Source organism: Salvelinus fontinalis, chromosome 9 (genome assembly GCF_029448725.1).
Source record: "Salvelinus fontinalis isolate EN_2023a chromosome 9, ASM2944872v1, whole genome shotgun sequence".
NCBI classification, from domain to species: domain Eukaryota; kingdom Metazoa; phylum Chordata; class Actinopteri; order Salmoniformes; family Salmonidae; genus Salvelinus; species Salvelinus fontinalis.
Window position 1 is genome coordinate 754,397 of NC_074673.1, and position 26,424 is coordinate 780,820.

Consider the following 26,424-nt stretch of genomic DNA (forward strand, 5'->3'; position numbering starts at 1 on the left):
GTGATTCAAGTGTTTATCATCATACTTCACCGTACATAGATAAGACACAGACCAAATAAAAAAAGACATAATTTCATTAAAACGGCCAATTAATGAACTGTGTAGACATAAATAGAACGGAAAAAGGTATTTTAAGTAATTTCTTTCCTACAAATCACTCAATATTGGCTTCACAAATTAACTATGAAAAACATTAGAGAAATGAAAAACTAAAGTTACGTGGTTCTACTCACCACAGTCTCACTTTTAACCTCCACCAAGCTATGAGATCTTTCTAGGAACCAGTTAAGTCTTTAAATTATGGCAACGCATATCAATTGTAACAGACACATAGTGTAGGTAAACAGAGGGAAAATATAGCCTGGTCCCAGATCTGTTTGTGCTTGTAACGACTGTTGGTGGAAGAAGGTTGAGGACCAAGGTGCAGCGTGGTACGTGTCCATGATTTTTTATTATAACCAAACACTAGAACAAAAATTATCAAAACGGCACAAACGAAACAGTTCTATCTGGTGATAGACACACAAAACAGAAAACAATTACCCACAAAACACAGGTGGGAAAAGGGATACCTAAGTATGGTTCTCAATCAGAGACAACGATAGACAGCTGCCTCTGACTGAGAACCACACCCGGCCAAAACACAAAGAAATAGACAACATAGAACACCAGACATAGAATGCCCACCCCAACTCACGCCCCGACCAAACCAAAATAGAGACATAAAACAGGAACTAAGGTCAGGGAGTGACAGTGCTGTCTTTGTCTTGACAAATTGAATGACAAGGAGTTGGTATGATAGCACAAACAGACTGGAAGTCAGCCTCGGGAGATCATAGAAATAGTAAATCACGATATAGAGCAGTCATGTAAATAGAGCAAATGGCGTCTGGTCATTTTGGTCTTTAAGCCAGCATATCTATGATACTAGAAGATTACCAGTCGTAAGGACAGACCAAACATGAAAAATTGACCAGCAGGCGGGAAAATGGGTTGTGTTCATTCGTCACAAAACGTGCTGAAACTGTGAGGTACTACTATCTGAATTCATCCAATAAGAAATGGACATTTTTTTCTGTTTCAACGTATTTTGCTACTGTGTGTCCTAATGAACACGACCCTAGTATAAGGAGGGGATTGTTCAGCTGCTACTCCTTCCCCAGGGTGTGTTTGTCGAAGAGGTACTCCGCCATGCCGTTCTGAGGGGCGCCCATACGACGCAGGTTGGTGACCCAGTCACTCAGCTCCTTGATAGACTTGACCTGCTCATCCAGATAGTGGGTCTCTATGAAGTCACACATCTGACGGGAGGAAAGGGTTCTTGTTTAAGGTCATTAGGATCAAATCTCTAAACAGACACGGGGTTTTTCCCCCGACACAGATTAATCTCCAGGCTATAAACAGCAGGGTTGGAATGGGTTAAATGGGTTAGGGTGAAATGGAATGGGTTAGGGTTAAATGGGTTAGGGTTAAATGGAATGGGTTAGGGTTAAATGGAATGGGTTAGGGTTAAATGGAATGGGTTAGGGTTAAATGGAATGGGTTAGGGTTAAATGGAATGGGTTAGGGTTAAATGGAATGGGTTAGGGTTAAATGGAGTGGGTTAGGGTTAAATGGAGTGGGTTAGGGTTAAATGGAGTGGGTTAGGGTTAAATGGAGTGGGTTAGGAATGGGTTAGGGTTAAATGGAGTGGGTTAGGGTTAAATGGAATGGGTTAGGGTTAAATGGAATGGGTTAGGGTTAAATGGAATGGGTTAGGGTTAAATGGAATGGGTTAAGGTTAAATGGAGTGGGTTAGGGTTAAATGGAATGGGTTAGGGTTAAATGGAATGGGTTAGGGTTAAATGGAGTGGGTTAGGAATGGGTTAGGGTTAAATGGAATGGGTTAGGGTTAAATGGAGTGAGTTAGGGTTAAATGGAATGAGTTAGGGTTAAATGGAGTGGGTTAGGAATGGGTTAAATGGAGTGGGTTAGGAATGGGTTAAATGGAGTGGGTTAGGGTTAAATGGAGTGGGTTAGGGTTAAATGGAGTGGGTTAGGGTTAAATGGAGTGGGTTAGGGTTGAATGGAGTGGGTTAGGGTTGAATGGGTTAGGGTTAAACGGAGTGGGTTAGGGTTAAATGGAGTGGGTTAGGAATGGGTTAAATGGAGTGGGTTAGGAATGGGTTAAATGGAGTGGGTTAGGGTTAAATGGAGTGGGTTAGGGTTGAATGGAGTGGGTTAGGGTTGAATGGAGTGGGTTAGGGTTGAATGGGTTAGGGTTAAACGGAGCGGGTTAGGGTTAAACGGAGCGGGTTAGGGTTAAACGGAGCGGGTTAGGGTTAAACGGAGCGGGTTAGGGTTAAACGGAGCGGGTTAGGGTTAAACGGAGCGAGTTAGGGTTAAACGGAGCGGGTTAGGGTTAAACGGAGCGGGTTAGGGTTAAATGGAGCGGGTTAGGGTTAAATGGAGCGGGTTAGGGTTAAATGGAGCGGGTTAGGGTTAAATGGAGCGGGTTAGGGTTAAATGGAGCGGGTTAGGGTTAAATGGAGCGGGTTAGGGTTAAATGGAGCGAGTTAGGGTTAAATGGAGCGGGTTAGGGTTAAATGGAGCGGGTTAGGGTTAAATGGAGCGGGTTAGGGTTAAATGGAGCGGGTTAGGGTTAAATGGAGTGGGTTAGGGTTAAATGGAGTGGGTTAGGGTTAAATGGAATGGGTTAGGGTTAAATGGAGTGGGTTAGGGTTAAATTGAATGGGTTAGGGTTAAATGGAGTGGGTTAGGGTTAAATGGAATGGGTTAGGGTTAAATGGAGTGGGTTAGGGTTAAATGGAATGGGTTAGGGTTAAATGGAGTGGGTTAGGGTTAAATGGAATGGGTTAGGGTTAAATGGAATGGGTTAGGGTTAAATGGAATGGGTTAGGGTTAAATGGAATGGGTTAGGGTTAAATGGAATGGGTTAGGGTTAAATGGAGTGGGTTAGGGTTAAATGGAATGGGTTAGGGTTAGGGTTAAATGGAATGGGTTAGGGTTAGGGTTAACCCAATCCATTTAAATTCAATTAAGGAAGTACACTGAAATGTCAATTCTCTTCAATGAGGAAAAGATATAATGGTGCCGGAGGGGATTGGCTGGTGTTTTACGGGCTCCTAACCAACTGTGCTATTTTGTTTGTAACTTATTTTGTACATAAAGTTGCTGCTACCGTCTCTTATGGACTGTCTCTGGATATCAGAACAGCAATTACTCACCTCGAACTGGACAAATACATTTTCTTTAGTAAGTCCACCGAGAAGGATATACAGCTTCCCGTTGACCAGGCCCAAATCCCAGTCATTCGCGTGAAGAAATGACGAAAGATACAGAGGGAGAAGGTTCGAGGTGCCTTGAGAGGATTCAGAGGCGAGCGAGTAAATCACCACTACCATCGGTTCTATTGGCCAACCACTGGAGAATAAACTGGATGATCTGCGGTCGAGACTCTCCTACCAATGGGACATTAAAAACTGTAATATCTTATGTTTCACCGAGTTGTGGCTGAACGACGACACAGATAATATAGAGCCGGCTGTGTTTTCTGTGTATCGGCAGGACAGAGCAGCTACAGTGAGGAGAACAAGTATTTGGTACACTGCCGATTTTGCAGGTTTTCCTACTTACAAAGCATGTAGAGGTCTGTAATTTTTATCATAGGTACACTTCAACTGTGAGAGACGGAATCTAAAACAAAAATCCAGAAAATCACATTGTATGATTTTTAAGTAATTAATTAGCATTGATTGACGCGAGCCTACAATATGAGCTAAATGCCTTTTATGCTTGCTTCGAGGCAAGCAACACTGAAGCATGCATGAGAGCACCAGCTGTTCCGGACGACTGTGATCACGCTTTCCGTAGCCACTGTGGTCAACATTCACAAGTCCGCGGGACCTGACGGCTTACCAGGGCGTGTACTCAGAGCATGCGGGGACCAAGTGGCAAGTGTCTTCACCGACATTTTCAACCTCTCCCTGATCAAGTCTAATACCTACATGTTTCAAGCAGACCCTTATAGTCCCTGTGCCAAAAAATGCAAAGGAAACCTGCCTAAATAACTACCGCCCCGTAACACTCAATGTCAGTAGCTATGAAGTGCTTTCAAAGGCTGGTCATGGTTCCCTCTGCATCTGGATCCTGGACTTCCTGACGGGCCACCCCCAGGTGGTAAGGGTAGGCAACAACACATCTGCCACGCTGATTCTCAACACCGGGGACCCTCAGGGGTGTGTGCTTAGTCCCCCTCCTGTACTTCCAGTTCACCCACGACTTCGTGGCCAGGCACAACTCAGAGACCTGGCAGTGTGGTGCTAGGACAACAACCTCTCCCTCAATGCGAGCAAGACAAAGGAGCTGATTGGCCCTCTTTCTCCTGTAGTCCACAAACAGGCCCCTATTAACATCGACGAGGCTGTAGTGGAGCGGGTCGAGAGTTAAGTTCCTTGGTGTCCACATCACCAACGAACTATCATGGTCCAAACACACCAAGACAGCCGTGAACAGGACAAGACAAAACCTTTTCCCCCCTAAGGAGACTGAAAATATTTGGCATTGGCCCCTAGATCCTCAAAACAATTCTACAGCTGCACCATCGAGAGCATCCTGACCGATTGCATCACCGCCTGGTATGGCAACTGCTCGGCACCCGACCGCATGGCGCTACAGAGGGTAGTGCGTACGGCACAATACATTACTGGGGCTAAGCTTCCTGCAATCCAAGACCTATATACCAGGCGGTGTCAGAGGAAGGCCCAAAAATGTTTCAAAGACTCCAGTCATCCAAGTCATAGACTGTTCTCTCTGCTACCGCACGGCAAGCGGTACCGGAGCACCAAGTCTAGGTCCAAAAGGCTCCTTAACAGCTTCTACCTCCAAGCCATAAAACTCCTGAACAATTAATCAAATGGCCACCCAGACTACTTACATTGACCCCCTTTCGTTTTTACACTGTTGTTACTTTTCCCCTACCTACATGTACAAATTACCTCCACTAACCTGCACATATTGACTCGGTACCGGTACCCCCTGTATATAGCCTCGTTATTGTTATGTCATCTTATTGTGTTACTTTAGTTTATTTAGTCAATATTTTCTTAACTCTATTTCTTGAACTGCATTGTTGATTAATAAGGGCTTGTAAAGTAAGCATTTCACGGTAAGGTTTCCCCCTTTTATATTCGGCGCATGTGACAAATACAATTTTATTTGATTTGAAATGTGGAATCGGAAATTTGGTTTACTTTCTGAATGGACTCGAATTGAAATGGAATTGACCCCAACCACGCAAAAAAAAAAAAAGCATGCTCACAAGTGAATCTTAATTGAAAGGTTTTTTTTTAAAGTCTGTGACTAAGCTTAATCAGTGTCCTGTTAACTGTCCCCATGCACTGTGTTTGTAACTCACGTGCGGGTCATTGTGCTGTACGGCTACTTTGTGCAGGTCCAGTAGAGACTGGTTGACACTCTTCTCCAGCTGTAGGGCACACTCCAAGGCCTCCAACCCACTGCCCCACTCATCTCTGTCAGGTTTCTGAAACATACAGAAGAAGAAGTTGATCACAATTATCAATATCTATACACCAAACTGCCAGAGCCAATTAAATAGTGGCAATATGTTGAACCAATCAATTAAGCTCTTTATTGTCCCAATTAGGAAATGTGTTGTGCAGTCAGGGTTCAACAGTAAATACAGCCTTAACAACAAGGACAAACATACAACAGATAATAAGATAAATACATAATGAGATCGGGTGCAGTCTTAGAATCAGTCATTGAATCAGTCTTAGATCAGGCAAAAGGAGCAGTCATTGAATCAGTCTTAGATCAGGCAAAAGGAGCTGTCATTGAATCAGTCTTAGGCTTGATCAGGACAGTCTAGGATACCAGTTAGTGCTCCTCAACAAGATGACCAAACCAGGCCACCATCAAACATCAACACGGATTCAATAAAACTCCTGGAAAACAGTGATCATCATTGTTTTGCTGACATTTTTTAAAAAGTTAATCTTTCTCAGAAAGTAGTTGCTGCTGTCTTCTTTTAACAGAGGGTGTCCAGTGTTCTCCTTAAAAAAAGCCAACTTGTTGTCCAGCACTGTTCCCAGATACTTATAGGTACTGACCAGCTCAATGTCATTACCCATGATGACTAGAGTGGGTATGAGGCTCAGTGGCTGCCTCCTAAAAGCCTAGGACCAACACATTCAGTTAGAGGAAGCAGTTCTCACACCATGACACACAGTCTTCTACCACAGGCCCCATGTTCTCAGTCTCTATCCTGCAGTAGGCTGACGAGGACAGAGTCACCACTGTCTGTCTTCATATTCGCTGCCCATGGTCATTAGTGTATAGTATATGTACAGGAGAGGAGGGAGCTGTAGGGGGGGGGGGGGGGTCTGGAGGAGGAGCAGAGTTGTACAAGAGAGGAGAGAGCTGTAGGGGGGGGGGGGGGGGGGGTCTGGAGGAGGGGCAGAGTTGTACAGGAGAGGAGAGAGCTGGGGGGGGGGGGTCTGGAGGAGGAGCAGAGTTGTACAGGAGAGGAGAGAGCTGTAGGAGGGGGTCTGGAGGAGGAGCAGAGTTGTACAAGAGAGGAGAGAGCTGTAGGGGGGGGGGGGGGGGGGTCTGGAGGAGGGGCAGAGTTGTACAGGAGAGGAGAGAGCTGGGGGGGGGGGGGGTCTGGAGGAGGAGCAGAGTTGTACAGGAGAGGAGAGAGCTGTAGGAGGGGGTCTGGAGGAGGAGCAGAGTTGTACAAGAGAGGAGAGAGCTGTAGGGGGGGGGGGGGGGGGGGGTCTGGAGGAGGGGCAGAGTTGTACAGGAGAGGAGAGAGCTGGGGGGGGGGGGTCTGGAGGAGGAGCAGAGTTGTACAGGAGAGGAGGGAGCTGTAGGGGGGGGGGGGGGGTCTGGAGGAGGGGCAGAGTTGTACAAGAGAGGAGAGAGCTGCAGGGGGGGGGGGGGGTCTGGAGGAGGGGCAGAGTTGTACAGGAGAGGAGGGAGCTGTAGGGGGGGGGGGGTCTGGAGGAGGAGCAGAGTTGTACAGGAGAGGAGGGAGCTGTAGGGGGGGGGGGGTCTGGAGGAGGAGCAGAGTTGTACAAGAGAGGAGGGAGCTGCTTTGACATGACTCCGTTGGGACCGGTCGATAAGGAAGTCCACTAGCCAGCCCACAACGCTCAGGTCCAGCTTGAAGTGGGAGAGGAGCTTCTCTGCTAGTATGTGAGGCTGGATAGTATTGAAGGCAGACAAGAAGGAAGTTCAGGGAGTTCTCCACCTGACAATACATTCTGTAGGGGGTCCAGGGAGTTCTCCACCTGACAGTACATTCTGTAGAGGGTCCAGTGAGTTCTCCACCTGACAATACATTCTGTAGGGGGTCCAGGGAGTTCTCCACCTGACAATACATTCTGTAGAGGGTCCAGGGAGTTCTCCACCTGACAGTACATTCTGTAGGGGGTCCAGAGAGTTCTCCACCTGACAGTACATTCTGTAGAGGGTCCAGGGAGTTCTCCACCTGACAGTACATTCTGTAGAGGGTCCAGGGAGTTCTCCACCTGACAGTATATTCTGTAGAGGGTCCAGGGAGTTCTCCACCTGACAGTACATTCTGTAGAGGGTCCAGGGAGTTCTCCACCTGACAGTACATTCTGTAGGGGGTCCAGAGAGTTCTCCACCTGACAGTACATTCTGTAGAGGGTCCAGGGAGTTCTCCACCTGACAGTACATTCTGTAGGGAGTCCAGGGAGTTCTCCACCTGACAGTACATTCTGTAGAGGGTCCAGGGAGTTCTCCACCTGACAGTACATTCTGTAGGGGGTCCAGGGAGTTCTCCACCTGACAATACATTCTGTAGAGGGTCCAGGGAGTTCTCCACCTGACAGTACATTCTGTAGGGGGTCCAGAGAGTTCTCCACCTGACAGTACATTCTGTAGAGGGTCCAGGGAGTTCTCCACCTGACAATACATTCTGTAGGGGGTCCAGGGAGTTCTCCACCTGACAATACATTCTGTAGTGGGTCCAGGGAGTTCTCCACCTGACAGTACATTCTGTAGAGGGTCCAGGGAGTTCTCCAACTGACAGTACATTCTGTAGGGGGTCCAGGGAGTTCTCCACCTGACAGTACATTCTGTAGGGGGTCCAGGGAGTTCTCCACCTGACAGTACATTCTGTAGAGGGTCCAGGGAGTTCTCCACCTGACAGTACATTCTGTAGGGGGTCCAGGGAGTTCTCCACCTGACAGTACATTCTGTAGAGGGTCCAGGGAGTTCTCCACCTGACAGTACATTCTGTAGAGGGTCCAGGGAGTTCTCCACCTGACAGTATATTCTGTAGGGGGTCCAGGGAGTTCTCCACCTGACTGTACATTCTGTAGGGGGTCCAGGGAGTTCTCCACCTGACAATACATTCTGTAGGGGGTCCAGGGAGTTCTCCACCTGCCAGTACATTCTGTAGGGGGTCCAGGGAGTTCTCCACCTGACAGTACATTCTGTAGGGGGTCCAGAGAGTTCTCCACCTGACAGTACATTCTGTAGAGGGTCCAGGGAGTTCTCCACCTGACAATACATTCTGTAGGGAGTCCAGGGAGTTCTCCACCTGACAGTACATTCTGTAGAGGGTCCATGGAGTTCTCCACCTGACAGTACATTCTGTAGAGGGTCCAGAGAGTTCTCCACCTGACAGTACATTCTGTAGAGGGTCCAGGGAGTTCTCCACCTGACAATACATTCTGTCGGGGGTCCAGAGAGTTCTCCACCTGACAATACATTCTGTAGGGGGTCCAGGGAGTTCTCCACCTGACAGTACATTCTGTAGAGGGTCCAGGGAGTTCTCCACCTGACAGTACATTCTGTAGGGGGTCCAGGGAGTTCTCCACCTGACAGTACATTCTGTAGAGGGTCCAGAGAGTTCTCCACCTGACAGTACATTCTGTAGAGGGTCCAGGGAGTTCTCCACCTGACAATACATTCTGTCGGGGGTCCAGAGAGTTCTCCACCTGACAATACATTCTGTAGGGGGTCCAGGGAGTTCTCCACCTGACAGTACATTCTGTAGAGGGTCCAGAGAGTTCTCCACCTGACAGTACATTCTGTAGAGGGTCCAGGGAGTTCTCCACCTGACAATACATTCTGTAGAGGGTCCAGGGAGTTCTCCACCTGACAGTACATTCTGTAGAGGGTCCAGGGAGTTCTCCACCTGACAGTACATTCTGTAGAGGGTCCAGAGAGTTCTCCACCTGACAGTACATTCTGTAGAGGGTCCAGGGAGTTCTCCACCTGACAATACATTCGGTAGAGGGTCCAGGGAGTTCTCCACCTGACAATACATTCTGTAGGGGGTCCAGGGAGTTCTCCACCTGACAATACATTCTGTAGGGGGTCCAGTGAGATCTCCACCTGACAGTACATTCTGTAGAGGGTCCAGAGAGTTCTCCACCTGACAGTTAATTCTGTAGGGGGTCCAGTGAGATCTCCACCTGACAGTATATTCTGTAGAGGGTCCAGGGAGTTCTCCACCTGACAGTACATTCTGTAGGGGGTCCAGGGAGTTCTCCACCTGACAGTACATTCTGTAGGGGGTCCAGGGAGTTCTCCACCTGACAGTACATTCTGTAGGGGGTCCAGGGAGTTCTCCACCTGACAGTACATTCTGTAGAGGGTCCAGGGAGTTCTCCACCTGACAGTACATTCTGTAGAGGGTCCGGGGAGTTCTCCACCTGACAGTACATTCTGTAGGGGGTCCAGGGAGTTCTCCACCTGACAGTACATTCTGTAGAGGGTCCCGGGAGTTCTCCACCTGACAGTACATTCTGTAGAGGGTCCAGGGAGTTCTCCACCTGACAGTACATTCTGTAGGGGGTCCAGAGAGTTCTCCACCTGACAGTACATTCTGTAGAGGGTCCAGGGAGTTCTCCACCTGACAGTACATTCTGTAGAGGGTCCAGGGAGTTCTCCACCTGACAGTACATTCTGTAGGGGATCCAGGGAGTTCTCCACCTGACAATACATTCTGTAGGGGGTCCAGGGAGTTCTCCACCTGACAGTACATTATGTAGAGGGTCCAGGGAGTTCTCCACCTGACAGTACATTCTGTAGAGGGTCCAGGGAGTTCTCCACCTGACAGTACATTCTGTAGAGGGTCCAGGGAGTTCTCCACCTGACAGTACATTCTGTAGAGGGTCCAGGGAGTTCTCTACCCGACAGTACATTTCATTACCAGGGATGTCAGTACCACTGGCCTGAAGTCATTTAGCAGCTTGTGGGATTTTCTTTTGGCCACAGGAACTACAGTAGCATGCTTCCAGAGTCCAGGCACCTTCTGCAGCTCCAGTGACAAAAGGAAAATGTGATGGAAAATGCCAGTGAGTTGCTCTACAAATAACTTCAGTACCTGTCCACCAATGTTGTCTGATCCTGGGCTCTGTGGACCAGACAACCCTCACCAGATGAGGACCTGGTCTCTGTGGACCAGACAACCCTCACCAGATGAGATCTTTGTCTCTGTGGACCAGACAACCCTCACCAGATGAGGACCTGGTCTCTGTGGACCAGACAACCCTCACCAGATGAGATCTTTGTCTCTGTGGACCAGACGACCCTCACCAGATGAGGACCTGGGCTCTGTACCAAACCAGGCTGGTGGCGACACACCCCGTTAGTGGCGACGCACCCCGCTAGTGGCGACGCACCCCGCTATTGGCGACGCACCCCGCTAGTGGCGACGCACCCCGCTAGTGGCGACGCACCCCGCTAGTGGCGACGCACCCCGCTAGTGGCGACGCACCCCGCTAGTGGCGACGCACCCCGCTAGTGGCGACGCACCCCGTTAGTGGCGACGCACACCGTTAGTGGCGACGCACCCCGTTAGTGGCGACGCACCCCGTTAGTGGCGACGCACCCCGTTAGTGGCGACACACCCCGTTAGTGGCGACACACCCCGTTAGTGGCGACGCACCCCCGCTAGTGGCGACGCACCCCCGCTAGTGGCGACGCACCCCCGCTAGTGGCGACGCACCCCGCTAGTGGCGACACACCCTGTTAGTGGCGACACACCCTGTTAGTGGCGACACACCCTGTTAGTGGCATATATTATTTGGCTTAGATGTTCAGACAAGAGAAGGCAAAACGTCCCCTAGTGGAATCGATATGAAGCCTTGCATAAGAGTAACATAACACCAGGAAGTGCTGTTGTGTTTATTTATACCCTGATGTCCTGGAGGAAGATGCGTCCTCCTCTCTGGTTCTGTTGACTCATCAGTTTCTCAGCATGCTCCTTCTCCTCCTTGGACTGAGTCAGGAAGAACTTGGAAAAGTTGGGCAGGGATTTGTCGTCTCTGTCAAAGTAGTAGCCCTAGAAAAAAACGCACAAGAAAAAAGTGGAAGTGTCACGAACAAGTTCCTGAAGAAGAGAACTGGCCACCCCTCATAGCCTGGTTCCTCTCTAGGTTTCTTCCTAGGTTTGGGCCTTTCTAGGGAGTTTTTCCTAGCTACCGTGCTTCTACACCTGCATTGCTTGCTGTTTGGGGTTTTAGGCTGGGTTTCTGTACAGCACTTCGAGATATTAGCTGATGTACAGAGGGCTATATAAAATAAACTTGATTTGATTTAGTTTACATGTATGAAATGTTCTCTAGTTAATATAGTTCATTATTAGATATAGATCTGTCTAAATTCCTTTCACTCATGTCTCCCTGTTCTAGAGATGTAAAAGAACAAACATGAGAATTGATCCAATTTCTCAATTGACTTGGGATCCCATCTGAAATTGAACCCATTCTCTTTTGGCACTATTTAGGTACGGGAAAGACACAGCAATGTCTTACTATGGACATACATAGCTATATTCACTGTGTTTACATAATATAACGGACATAGATATATTAATTATGAGAGACATACAGCTCTATTGGTCAACATAGACAGGTAACTGTCCAGGTGGATAACTATTGGTCAACATAGACAGGTAACGGTCCAGCTGGTGGATAACTATTGGTCAACATAGACAGGTAACGGTCCAGCTGGTGGATAACTATTGGTCACCATAGACAGGTAACGGTCCAGGTGGATAACTATTGGTCACCATAGACAGGTAACGGTCCAGCTGGTGGATAACTATTGGTCACCATAGACAGGTAACGGTCCAGCTGGTGGATAACTATTGGTCACCATAGACAGGTAACGGTCCAGCTGGTGGATAACTATTGGTCACCATAGACAGGTAACGGTCCAGGTGGATAACTATTGGTCACCATAGACAGGTAACGGTCCAGCTGGTGGATAACTATTGGTCACCATAGACAGGTAACGGTCCAGGTGGTGGATAACTATTGGTCACCATAGACAGGTAACGGTCCAGCTGGTGGATAACTATTGGTCACCATAGACAGGTAACGGTCCAGCTGGTGGTTAACTATTGGTCACCATAGACAGGTAACGGTCCAGCTGGTGGATAACTATTGGTCACCATAGACAGGTAACGGTCCAGGTGGTGGATAACTATTGGTCACCATAGACAGGTAACGGTCCAGCTGGTGGATAACTATTGGTCAACATAGACAGGTAACGGTCCAGCTGGTGGATAACTATTGGTCACCATAGACAGGTAACGGTCCAGCTGGTGGATAACTATTGGTCACCATAGACAGGTAACGGTCCAGCTGGTGGATAACTATTGGTCAACATAGACAGGTAACAGTCCAGGTGGATAACTATTGGTCACCATAGACAGGTAACGGTCCAGGTGGATAACTATTGGTCAACATAGACAGGTAACGGTCCAGCTGGTGGATAACTATTGGTCACCATAGACAGGTAACGGTCCAGCTGGTGGATAACTATTGGTCAACATAGACAGGTAACGGTCCAGGTGGATAACTATTGGTCACCATAGACAGGTAACGGTCCAGCTGGTGGATAACTATTGGTCAACATAGACAGGTAACGGTCCAGGTGGATAACTATTGGTCAACATAGACAGGTAACGGTCCAGGTGGTGGATAACTATTGGTCACCATAGACAGGTAACGGTCCAGGTGGTGGATAACTATTGGTCACCATAGACAGGTAACGGTCCAGGTGGACAACTATTGGTCACCATAGACAGGTAAAGGTCCAGGTGGACAACTATTGGTCACCATAGACAGGTAACGGTCCAGCTGGTGGATAACTATTGGTCACCATAGCCAGGTAACGGTCCAGGTGGTGGATAACTATTGGTCACCATAGACAGGTAACGGTCCAGCTGGTGGATAACTATTGGTCACCATAGACAGGTAACGGTCCAGCTGGTGGATAACTATTGGTCAACATAGACAGGTAACGGTCCAGCTGGTGGATAACTATTGGTCACCATAGACAGGTAACTGTCCAGGTGGATAACTATTGGTCACCATAGACAGGTAACGGTCCAGCTGGTGGATAACTATTGGTCACCATAGACAGGTAACGGTCCAGGTGGTGGATAACTATTGGTCAACATAGACAGGTAACGGTCCAGCTGGTGGACAACTATTGGTCAACATAGACAGGTAACGGTCCAGCTGGTGGACAACTATTGGTCAACATAGACAGGTAACGGTCCAGGTGGACAACTATTGGTCAACATAGACAGGTAACGGTCCAGCTGGTGGATAACTATTGGTCAACATAGACAGGTAACGGTCCAGGTGGATAACTATTGGTCAACATAGACAGGTAACGGTCCAGCCGGGGGACAACTATTGGTCAACATAGACAGGTAACGATCCAGCTGGTGGACAACTATTGGTCACCATAGACAGGTAACGGTCCAGCTGGTGGATAACTATTGGTCACCATAGACAGGTAACGGTCCAGCTGGTGGACAACTATTGGTCAACATAGACAGGTAACGATCCAGCTGGTGGACAACTATTGGTCACCATAGACAGGTAACGGTCCAGCTGGTGGATAACTATTGGTCACCATAGACAGGTAACGGTCCAGCTGGTGGATAACTATTGGTCACCATAGACAGGTAACTGTCCAGGTGGATAACTATTGGTCACCATAGACAGGTAACGGTCCAGCTGGTGGATAACTATTGGTCAACATAGACAGGTAACGGTCCAGCTGGTGGATAACTATTGGTCACCATAGACAGGTAACGGTCCAGGTGGATAACTATTGGTCAACATAGACAGGTAACGGTCCAGGTGGATAACTATTGGTCACCATAGACAGGTAACGGTCCAGCTGGTGGATAACTATTGGTCAACATAGACAGGTAACGGTCCAGCTGGTGGATAACTATTGGTCACCATAGACAGGTAACGGTCCAGCTGGTGGATAACTAATGCTCAACATAGACAGGTAACGGTCCAGGTGGATAACTATTGGTCAACATAGACAGGTAACGGTCCAGGTGGTGGATAACTATTGGTCACCATAGACAGGTAACGGTCCAGCTGGTGGATAACTATTGGTCAACATAGACAGGTAACGGTCCAGGTGGATAACTATTGGTCACCATAGACAGGTAACGGTCCAGCTGGTGGATAACTATTGGTCACCATAGACAGGTAACGGTCCAGGTGGATAACTATTGGTCAACATAGACAGGTAACGGTCCAGCTGGTGGATAACTATTGGTCAACATAGACAGGTAACGGTCCAGGTGGATAACTATTGGTCACCATAGACAGGTAACGGTCCAGCTGGTGGATAACTATTGGTCACCATAGACAGGTAACGGTCCAGCTGGTGGATAACTATTGGTCACCATAGACAGGTAACGGTCCAGCTGGTGGATAACTATTGGTCAACATAGACAGGTAACGGTCCAGGTGGATAACTATTGGTCACCATAGACAGGTAACGGTCCAGCTGGTGGATAACTATTGGTCAACATAGACAGGTAACGGTCCAGCTGGTGGATAACTATTGGTCAACATAGACAGGTAACGGTCCAGGTGGATAACTATTGGTCACCATAGACAGGTAACGGTCCAGGTGGATAACTATTGGTCACCATAGACAGGTAACGGTCCAGGTGGTGGATAACTATTGGTCAACATAGACAGGTAACGGTCCAGCTGGTGGACAACTATTGGTCAACATAGACAGGTAACGGTCCAGCTGGTGGATAACTATTGGTCACCATAGACAGGTAACGGTCCAGGTGGATAACTATTGGTCACCATAGACAGGTAACGGTCCAGGTGGATAACTATTGGTCAACATAGACAGGTAACGATCCAGCTGGTGGCAACTATTGGTCACCATAGACAGGTAACGGTCCAGCTGGTGGATAACTATTGGTCACCATAGACAGGTAACGGTCCAGGTGGATAACTATTGGTCAACATAGACAGGTAACGGTCCAGGTGGTGGACAACTATTGGTCACCATAGACAGGTAACGGTCCAGCTGGTGGATAACTATTGGTCACCATAGACAGGTAACGGTCCAGCTGGACAACTATTGGTCACCATAGACAGGTAACTCACCACAGACAGGTAACTCACCATAGACAGGTAACTCACCATAGACAGATAAACAGGTAACTCACCATAGACAGGTAACTCACCATAGACAGGTAACTCACCATAGACAGGTAACTCACCATAGAGAGGTAAACAGGTAACTCACCATAGACAGGTAACTCACCATAGACAGGTAACTCACCATAGACAGGTAACTCACCATAGACAGATAAACAGGTAACTCACCATAGACAGGTAACTCACCATAGACAGGTAACTCACCATAGACAGGTAACTCACCATAGAGAGGTAAACAGGTAACTCACCATAGACAGGTAACTCACCATAGACAGGTAACTCACCATAGACAGGTAACTCACCATAGACAGGTATACAGGTAACTCACCATAGACAGGTAACTCACCATAGACAGGTAACTCACCATAGACAGGTAACTCACCATAGACAGGTATACAGGTAACTCACCATAGACAGGTAACTCACTATAGAGAGGTAAACAGGTAACTCACCATAGAGAGGTAAACAGGTAACTCACCATAGAGAGGTAAACAGGTAACTCACCATAGAGAGGTAAACAGGTAACTCACCATAGAGAGGTAAACAGGTAACTCACCATAGAGAGGTAAACAGGTAACTCACCATAGAGAGGTAACTCACCATAGAGAGGTAACTCACCATAGAGAGGTAAACAGGTAACTCACCATAGACAGGTAACTCACCATAGACAGGTAACTCACCATAGACAGGTAACTCACCATAGACAGGTATACAGGTAACTCACCATAGACAGGTAACTCACCATAGACAGGTAACTCACCATAGACATGTAACTCACCATAGACAGGTAACTCACCATAGACAGGTAAACAGGTAACTCACCATAGACAAGTAACTCACCATAGACAGGTAACTCACCATAGAGAGGTAAACAGGTAACTCACCATAGAGAGGTAAACAGGTAACTCACCATAGAGAGGTAACTCACCATAGAGAGGTAACTCACCATAGAGAGGTAACTCACCATAGAGAGGTAAACAGGTAACTCACCATAGAGAGGTAAACAGGTAACTCACCATAGAGAGGTAAACAGGTAACTCACCATAGAGAGGTAAACAGGTAACTCACCATAGAGAGGTAAACAGGTAACTCACCATAGAGAGGTAAACAGGTAACTCACCATAGAGAGGTAAACAGGTAACTCACCATAGAGAGGTAAACAGGTAACTCACCATAGAGAGGTAAACAGGTAACTCACCATAGAGAGGTAAACAGGTAACTCACCATAGAGAGGTAAAGAGGTAACTCACCATAGAGAGGTAAAGAGGTAACTCACCATAGAGAGGTAAAGAGGTAACTGACCATAGAGAGGTAAAGAGGTAACTCACCATAGAGAGGTAAAGAGGTAACTCACCATAGAGAGGTAAAGAGGTAACTCACCATAGACAGGTAAACAGGTAACTCACCATAGACAGGTAAACAGGGAACTCAACATAGAGAGGTAACTCACCATAGACAGGTAAACAGGTAACTCACCATAGACAGGTAACTCACCATAGACAGGTAAAGAGGTAACTCACCATAGAGAGGTAAAAAGGTAACTCACCATAGACAGGTAAACAGATAACTCACCATAGAGAGGTAAACAGGTAACTCGCCATAGAGAGGTAAACAGGTAACTCACCATAGAGAGGTAAACAGGTAACTCACCATAGAGAGGTAAACAGGTAACTCACCATAGAGAGGTAAACAGGTAACTCACCATAGAGAGGTAAACAGGTAACTCACCATAGAGAGGTAAACAGGTAACTCACCATAGAGAGGTAAACAGGTAACTCACCATAGAGAGGTAAACAGGTAACTCACCATAGAGAGGTAAACAGGTAACTCGCCATAGACAGGTAAACAGGTAACTCACCATAGAGAGGTAACTCACCATAGAGAGGTAAACAGGTAACTCGCCATAGACAGGTAAACAGGTAACTCACCATAGACAGGTAACTCACCATAGAGAGGTAAACAGGTAACTCACCATAGAGAGGTAAACAGGTAACTCACCATAGAGAGGTAAACAGGTAACTCACCATAGAGAAGTAAACAGGTAACTCACCATAGAGAGGTAAACATAAGAAGCATACAGTTCCAGGTTGATAACTCACCATAGACAGGTATACAGGTAACTCACCATAGACAGGTAACTCACCATAGACAGGTAAACAGGTAACTCACCATAGAGAGGTAAACAGGTAACTCACCATAGACAGGTAACTCACCATAGACAGGTAACTCACCATAGACAGGTAAACAGGTAACTCACCATAGACAGGTAAACAGGTAACTCACCATAGACAGGTAACTCACCATAGAGAGGTAAAGAGGTAACTCACCATAGAGAGGTAAACAGGTAACTCACCATAGAGAGGTAAACAGGTAACTCACCATAGAGAGGTAAACAGGTAACTCACCATAGAGAGGTAAACAGGTAACTCACCATAGAGAGGTAAACAGGTAACTCACCATAGAGAGGTAAACAGGTAACTCACCATAGAGAGGTAAACAGGTAACTCACCATAGAGAGGTAAACAGGTAACTCACCATAGAGAGGTAAACAGGTAACTCACCATAGAGAGGTAAACAGGTAACTCACCATAGAGAAGTAAACAGGTAACTCACCATAGAGAGGTAAACATAAGAAGCATACAGTTCCAGGTTGATAACTCACCATAGACAGGTATACAGGTAACTCACCATAGACAGGTAACTCACCATAGACAGGTAAACAGGTAACTCACCATAGAGAGGTAAACAGGTAACTCACCATAGACAGGTAACTCACCATAGACAGGTAACTCACCATAGACAGGTAAACAGGTAACTCACCATAGACAGGTAAACAGGTAACTCACCATAGAGAGGTAAACAGGTAACTCACCATAGACAGGTAACTCACCATAGACAGGTAACTCACCATAGACAGGTAAACAGGTAACTCACCATAGACAGGTAAACAGGTAACTCACCATAGAGAGGTAAACAGGTAACTCACCATAGACAGGTAACTCACCATAGACAGGTAACTCACCATAGACAGGTAAAAAGGTAACTCACCATAGACAGGTAAACAGGTAACTCACCATAGACCGGTAAACAGGTAACTCACCATAGACAGGTAAACAGGTAACTCACCATAGACAGGTAAACAGGTAACTCACCATAGACAGGTAAACAGGTAACTCACCATAGACAGGTAACTCACCATAGACAGGTAAACAGGTAACTCACCATAGACAGGTAAACAGGTAACTCACCATAGACAGGTAACTCACCATAGACCGGTAAACAGGTAACTCACCATAGACAGGTAAACAGGTAACTCACCATAGACAGGTAAACAGGTAACTCACCATAGACAGGTAAACAGGTAACTCACCATAGACAGGTAAACAGGTAACTCACCATAGACAGGTAACTCACCATAGACAGGTAAACAGGTAACTCACCATAGACAGGTAAACAGGTAACTCACCATAGACAGGTAACTCACCATAGACAGGTAAACAGGTAACTCACCATAGACAGGTAAACAGGTAACTCACCATAGACAGGTAAACAGGTAACTCACCATAGACAGGTAAACAGGTAACTCACCATAGACAGGTAACTCACCATAGACAGGTAAACAGGTAACTCACCATAGACAGGTAAACAGGTAACTCACCATAGACAGGTAACTCACCATAGACAGGTAAACAGGTAACTCACCATAGAGAGGTAAACAGGTAACTCACCATAGACAGGTAACTCACCATAGACAGGTAACTCACCATAGACAGGTAAACAGGTAACTCACCATAGACAGGTAAACAGGTAACTCACCATAGACAGGTAACTCACCATAGAGAGGTAAACAGGTAACTCACCATAGAGAGGTAAACAGGTAACTCACCATAGAGAGGTAAACAGGTAACTCACCATAGAGAGGTAAACAGGTAACTCACCATAGAGAGGTAAACAGGTAACTCACCATAGAGAGGTAAACAGGTAACTCACCATAGAGAGGTAAACAGGTAACTCACCATAGAGAGGTAAACAGGTAACTCACCATAGAGAGGTAAACAGGTAACTCACCATAGAGAGGTAAACAGGTAACTCACCATAGAGAGGTAAACAGGTAACTCACCATAGAGAAGTAAACAGGTAACTCACCATAGAGAGGTAAACATAAGAAGCATACAGTTCCAGGTTGATAACTCACCATAGACAGGTATACAGGTAACTCACCATAGACAGGTAACTCACCATAGACAGGTAAACAGGTAACTCACCATAGAGAGGTAAACAGGTAACTCACCATAGACAGGTAACTCACCATAGACAGGTAACTCACCATAGACAGGTAAACAGGTAACTCACCATAGACAGGTAAACAGGTAACTCACCATAGAGAGGTAAACAGGTAACTCACCATAGACAGGTAACTCACCATAGACAGGTAACTCACCATAGACAGGTAAACAGGTAACTCACCATAGACAGGTAAACAGGTAACTCACCATAGAGAGGTAAACAGGTAACTCACCATAGACAGGTAACTCACCATAGACAGGTAACTCACCATAGACAGGTAAAAAGGTAACTCACCATAGACAGGTAAACAGGTAACTCACCATAGACCGGTAACTCACCATAGAGAGGTAAAGAGGTAACTCACCATAGAGAGGTAAACAGGTAACTCACCATAGAGAGGTAAACAGGTAACTCACCATAGAGAGGTAAACAGGTAACTCACCATAGAGAGGTAAACAGGTAACTCACCATAGAGAGGTAAACAGGTAACTCACCATAGAGAGGTAAACAGGTAACTCACCATAGAGAGGTAAACAGGTAACTCACCATAGAGAGGTAAACAGGTAACTCACCATAGAGAGGTAAACAGGTAACTCACCATAGAGAGGTAAACAGGTAACTCACCATAGAGAAGTAAACAGGTAACTCACCATAGAGAGGTAAACATAAGAAGCATACAGTTCCAGGTTGATAACTCACCATAGACAGGTATACAGGTAACTCACCATAGACAGGTAACTCACCATAGACAGGTAAACAGGTAACTCACCATAGAGAGGTAAACAGGTAACTCACCATAGACAGGTAACTCACCATAGACAGGTAACTCACCATAGACAGGTAAACAGGTAACTCACCATAGACAGGTAAACAGGTAACTCACCATAGAGAGGTAAACAGGTAACTCACCATAGACAGGTAACTCACCATAGACAGGTAACTCACCATAGACAGGTAAACAGGTAACTCACCATAGACAGGTAAACAGGTAACTCACCATAGAGAGGTAAACAGGTAACTCACCATAGACAGGTAACTCACCATAGACAGGTAACTCACCATAGACAGGTAAACAGGTAACTCACCATAGACAGGTAAACAGGTAACTCACCATAGACAGGTAAACAGGTAACTCACCATAGACAGGTAACTCACCATAGACAGGTAAACAGGTAACTCACCATAGACAGGTAAACAGGTAACTCACCATAGACAGGTAACTCACCATAGACCGGTAAACAGGTAACTCACCATAGACAGGTAAACAGGTAACTCACCATAGACAGGTAAACAGGTAACTCACCATAGACAGGTAAACAGGTAACTCACCATAGACAGGTAACTCACCATAGACAGGTAAACAGGTAACTCACCATAGACAGGTAAACAGGTAACTCACCATAGACAGGTAACTCACCATAGACAGGTAAACAGGTAACTCACCATAGACAGGTAAACAGGTAACTCACCATAGACAGGTAAACAGGTAACTCACCATAGACAGGTAAACAGGTAACTCACCATAGACAGGTAACTCACCATAGACAGGTAAACAGGTAACTCACCATAGACAGGTAAACAGGTAACTCACCATAGACAGGTAACTCACCATAGACAGGTAACTCACCATAGACAGGTAAACAGGTAACTCACCATAGACAGGTAAACAGGTAACTCACCATAGACAGGTATACATAAGAAGCATACAGTTCCAGGTTGATCTGCTTGTTGATGGCAGCCTCACATTCCTGGTGGAAGTTCTGTCGCACCTGAGATGTCATGGTTCTGGAGAGACAGACAGAGGCAGACAGAGAGGCAGACAGACAGAGGCAGACAGACAGACAGACAATTATCAGCAACCATCACTCCATTTTGCAACTCCATGCCATACCCTGTGGACAACACTTAATTGGGAGGCAATTTCCTCCTACAACAGGACAACGACCCAAAGCACAGCTCAAAACTATGCAAGAACTATTTAGGGAAGAAGCAGTCAGCTGGTATTCTGTCTATAATGGAGTGGCCAGCACAGTCACCGGATCTCAACCCTATTGAGCTGTTGTGGGAGCAGCTTGACCGTACGGTACGTAAGAAGTGCCCATCAAGCCAATCCAATTTGTGGGAGGTGCCTCAGGAAACACGAGGTGAAATCTCTTCAGATTAGGGATGGGTATTCTGGCTCTTTTCAGTGGGACAGCTCCGTTCGGCGCAGCTCACCAAAAAGAGTCAGCTCTTTTGGCTCCCAAACGACTCTTCAAAAACAAAAAGTTTTTGTTGTTGTTTAGTCCTCAGCTCAGGCGTCCCCCATCTAGCGTTGTGTAGACTTTAGTTTTTCAGCACCTACTGCACTACTATCCCTAGCAGGCCTACTTGACTGAGTGGAGGAGCTAGTTTAGTTCTCAGCTCAGGCGTCCCCCATCTAGCGTTGTGTAGACTTTAGTTTTTCAGCACCTACTGCACTACTATCCCTAGCAGGCCTACTTGACTGAGTGGAGGAGCTAGTTTAGTTCTCAGCTCAGGCATCCCCCATCTAGCGTTGTGTAGACTTTAGTTTTTCAGCACCTACTGCACCTACTGTGGAAGTATTCCACAGCTGCTGTCACTTTGTCCACAGTGGGCTTCATCACCTTCAGAGCATCTCTTACAATCAGGTTGATTGTGTGGGCAAGACATGGATGATGGGTCCGTTTAAACATTTCCATGGCTTTGGTTATGTTGGCTGTATTGTCGTTAACACAACAGACCACTTTTCCATCTACTTGCAAATTCTCTGGCCACTCTCAACAGTTCCTCTGCCAAGTTCTCTGAGGTGTGTGTCTGTCGCTGAACTCAAAGCAGTCCAGAAGACAGCTAGACATCGAAAAGTCTTCAATGAAGTGACATGTAACTGACATGTAAGAAGTGGTTACCCTTGATGTCCAGCAGTCAGTGGTAAGGCAAACTGCAGTAGCTTTTTGGACTGTGGACTAAGTGATTTTGAAAGGATTTTCCTGCTTGGAATTGTGTACATTGGATTTAGACTATTGCTATAATTTCTAAAACTTCTGTCCTCCACGATCGAAAAATAGCTGGAAATCGGTGGTAATCATTTTAGCCCATGCAATATCCATTTGGCCTTGTTTTGCCTCAGACATAGACTTTGGCATAAACTGGTCCATAGAAGACTGTGTTGCTGTGGGTCGCGGAGTAGGCCTACTTGACTGAGTGGACACATCTCCACCACTATCACTAGTAGGCCTACTTGACTGAGTGGATACAGGTGCTGGCTCCACCACTATCACTAGCAGACCTACTTGACTGAGTGGATACAGGTGCTGGCTCCACCACTATCACTAGCAGACCTACTTGACTGAGTGGATACAGGTGCTGGCTCCACCACTATCACTAGCAGACCTACTTGACTGAGTGGATACAGGTGCTGGCTCCACCACTATCACTAGCAGACCTACTTGACTGAGTGGATACAGGTGCTGGCTCCACCACTATCACTAGCAGACCTACTTGACTGAGTGGATACATCTCCACCACTATCACTAGTAGGCCTACTTGACTGAGTGGACAGATCTCCACCACTATCACTAGTAGGCCTACTTGACTGAGTGGATACAGGTGCTGGCTCCACCACTATCACTAGCAGACCTACTTGACTGAGTGGATACATCTCCACCACTATCACTAGTAGACCTACTTGACTGAGTGGATACAGGAGCTGTCTCCACCACTATCACTAGCAGGTCTACTTGACTGAGTGGATACATCTCCACCACTATCACTAGTAGGCCTACTTGACTGAGTGGAGGAGCTGTCTCCACCACTATCACTAGTAGGCCTACTTGACTGAGTGGAGGAGCTGTCTCCACCACTATCACTAGTAGGCCTACTTGACTGAGTGGAGGAGCTGTCTCCACCACTATCACTAGCAGGCCTACTTGACTGAGTGGTTACATCTCCACCACTATCACTAGCAGGCCTACTTGACTGAGTGGATACATCTCCACCACTATCACTAGTAGGCCTACTTGACTGAGTGGATAAATCTCCACCACTATCGCTAGTAGGCCTACTTGACTGAGTGGATATGCTGGCTCCACCACTATCACTAGTAGACCTACTTGCCTGAGTGGATACATCTCCACCACTATCACTAGTAGGCCTACTTGACTGAGTGGAGGAGCTGTCTCCACCACTATCACTAGTAGGCCTACTTGACTGAGTGGATACATCTCCACCACTATCACTAGTAGGCCTACTTGACTGAGTGGATACAGGTGCTGGCTCCACCACTATCACTAGTAGGCCTACTTGACTGAGTGGAGGAGCTGTCTCCACCACTATCACTAGTAGACCTACTTGACTGAGTGGTTACATCTCCACCACTATCACTAGTAGGCCTACTTGACTGAGTGGATACAGGTGCTGGCTCCACCACTATCACTAGTAGACCTACTTGACTGAGTGGTTACATCTCCACCACTATCACTAGTAGGCCTACTTGACTGAGTGGATACATCTCCACCACTATCACTAGTAGGCCTACTTGACTGAGTGGATACAGGTGCTGGCTCCACCACTATCACTAGTAGGCCTACTTGACTGAGTGGAGGAGCTGTCTCCACCACTATCACTAGTAGACCTACTTGACTGAGTGGTTACATCTCCACCACTATCACTAGTAGGCCTACTTGACTGAGTGGTTACATCTCCACCACTATCACTAGTAGGCCTACTTGACTGAGTGGAGGAGCTGTCTCCATCACTATCACTAGCAGACCTACTTGACTGAGTGGAGGAGCTGTCTCCATCACTAGCAGACCTACTTGACTGAGTGGACACATCTCCACCACTATCACTAGTAGGCCTACTTGACTGAGTGGACACATCTCCACCACTATCACTGCGCGACAGACCACACACACACCATTTAATATCCAGCATACTCATTTATATGTTTTGTATTAAAACGAATCTACTTTCTCAAAGCATAATATGAATCTGTAAAGTAAATGAGACATGAATTGGTTACAACACTGAAGAGGTTGATGAAGAACGTACCGGGCGCATCGGGGTACGCAACGTAAAGTTGGACAGGCAAGTCGTTTCTACTGGAAGGCTGGCCAACTAACGTTACTCTAGTCAACTATCTAGTAATCCCTTAGGACACCAGGTTGGTGTCTCTTTTTTCAACTAAATTAAAAACGGACATATCTTGTAATTGAACAAACTAGTAAGGTGGTCAATAACTGGGGACCGTATGCCGATAATACGGGACACTTTTTTGCTAAACCGCATATCAAAAACCTGATCGTAGTAACGTTAGTATTTCCACTGAAATGTAAAACATGCTAATTGCTAACATTTTTTTACGACACCCAATAAAATCACAAAACATTGATGTGCTTGATCACAAGATAACACCGTTGAAAGTAATATATTTCGTAAACGCCGTTGAATATTCCGGTAATACGGGTTTACAACGTCGTTAGCTAATAATAATAACGATGGTTTTTGGGGTTAACAGCTCGGATATTTAACGACGTTAACAACTTTAGTTGGCTAAAGTACTGCTACTCATGATCATGACAAGGCGCTTATAAAACGGTCTCTCAAGGTTATTGTTGCTAACGGGTAACGGTAACGTTAGCTACAGCAAAGCAACGAATCCAGCCTGGTAATGTGATATAGCTACAATCATCACGGTAACGCTAGTATAAACCACGTAAACTACCTCGGGAGTGGTACTAACGTTTGCTGGTCGACTCCCTCCAGATGGTATCCACTTGCCCAGACAAATAAAGGTTAAATACATAAAAAAATAAATCTGTGTTGACTGGGTGGCAGTTTGACGGACGACAGCGTCACGTACTAGTCAGCGTAACGTAACCGCGTATATCGCCGTGGTCCGTACAATTGACCTTATTTTACCGCCCCCCAAAAAACGTAATACTTCCAGATCAACTGTAATTTCAATACCATTGTAAAGCACAATTTTCTCCCCTTTCCAACAGAAATTCATGCCGAGACCTTCACGCTGCCCCGTTTCTGCATAATTCAAGAAGGCAATGAGCTCCTTCGGGTCTTTAATGGCGGGTGGGGAGGCGAAACTAATGCGTTATAGTAAGAAAGACATGTGTGGGAAAATAGTTTTTTTTTCACTCGATCTGTCCAACTTATCACCTCTAAAATGTAAATAAAACACTATAAAGAGTTTATATAACGTGTCATTACATACCTATTTGAAGGTTTGTGTCGAATTTGAATCGGGTTTTTAGGGCGATGCTAAAGTGATCTTAGAAGTAAACAGCGGCTTTGAGCATAATGAACACATGCAATGACGAGCAAAAAGTGACTAGGTATCCCCCCCATACCGTCCATTTCTTGCTTTTAAACGATGGGAGAAGTGCTACACCTGGTGGAGAGAGGCTGTAAGACAGAAATAGTTGCTTTATGCGTGCTGTACGTTACATGACACGTCAAGATGTAACGGAGGGTCCCTTTTTTCAACTTTTCTCCAATTCTATAGACTGCAGGAGTGTCAAACTCATTCCACGGAGGGCCTAGTGTCTGCAGGTTTTTGTTTTTTCCTTTCAATAAAGCCCTAGACAACCAGGTGTGGGGAGTTCCT

The 26,424-nt window shown here is 46.5% G+C and overlaps 1 protein-coding gene across 3 annotated transcripts; it reads right to left on the bottom strand.

Annotated features, from left to right (window-relative positions):
• On the bottom strand, positions 1 to 26,141 carry fth1b (ferritin, heavy polypeptide 1b). Of its 3 annotated transcripts, none has more exons than XM_055933015.1 (5): positions 26,032 to 26,141; positions 21,482 to 21,587; positions 11,201 to 11,347; positions 5,417 to 5,542; positions 1 to 1,301 (listed from the first exon to the last, which is right to left on the bottom strand). In XM_055933015.1, the coding sequence occupies exons 2-5, from the start codon at positions 21,581 to 21,583 to the stop codon at positions 1,149 to 1,151; spliced, it is 528 nt and encodes a 175-aa protein (XP_055788990.1). In that variant the 5' UTR covers positions 21,584 to 21,587; positions 26,032 to 26,141; the 3' UTR covers positions 1 to 1,148. The 3 variants fall into 3 exon arrangements, with proteins under 3 accessions (XP_055788990.1, XP_055788989.1, XP_055788988.1); XM_055933014.1 differs by lacking the exon at positions 26,032 to 26,141 and adding an exon at positions 25,546 to 25,686; XM_055933013.1 differs by lacking the exon at positions 26,032 to 26,141 and adding an exon at positions 25,528 to 25,686.
• Positions 26,142 to 26,424: the final 283 nt, after the last annotated feature.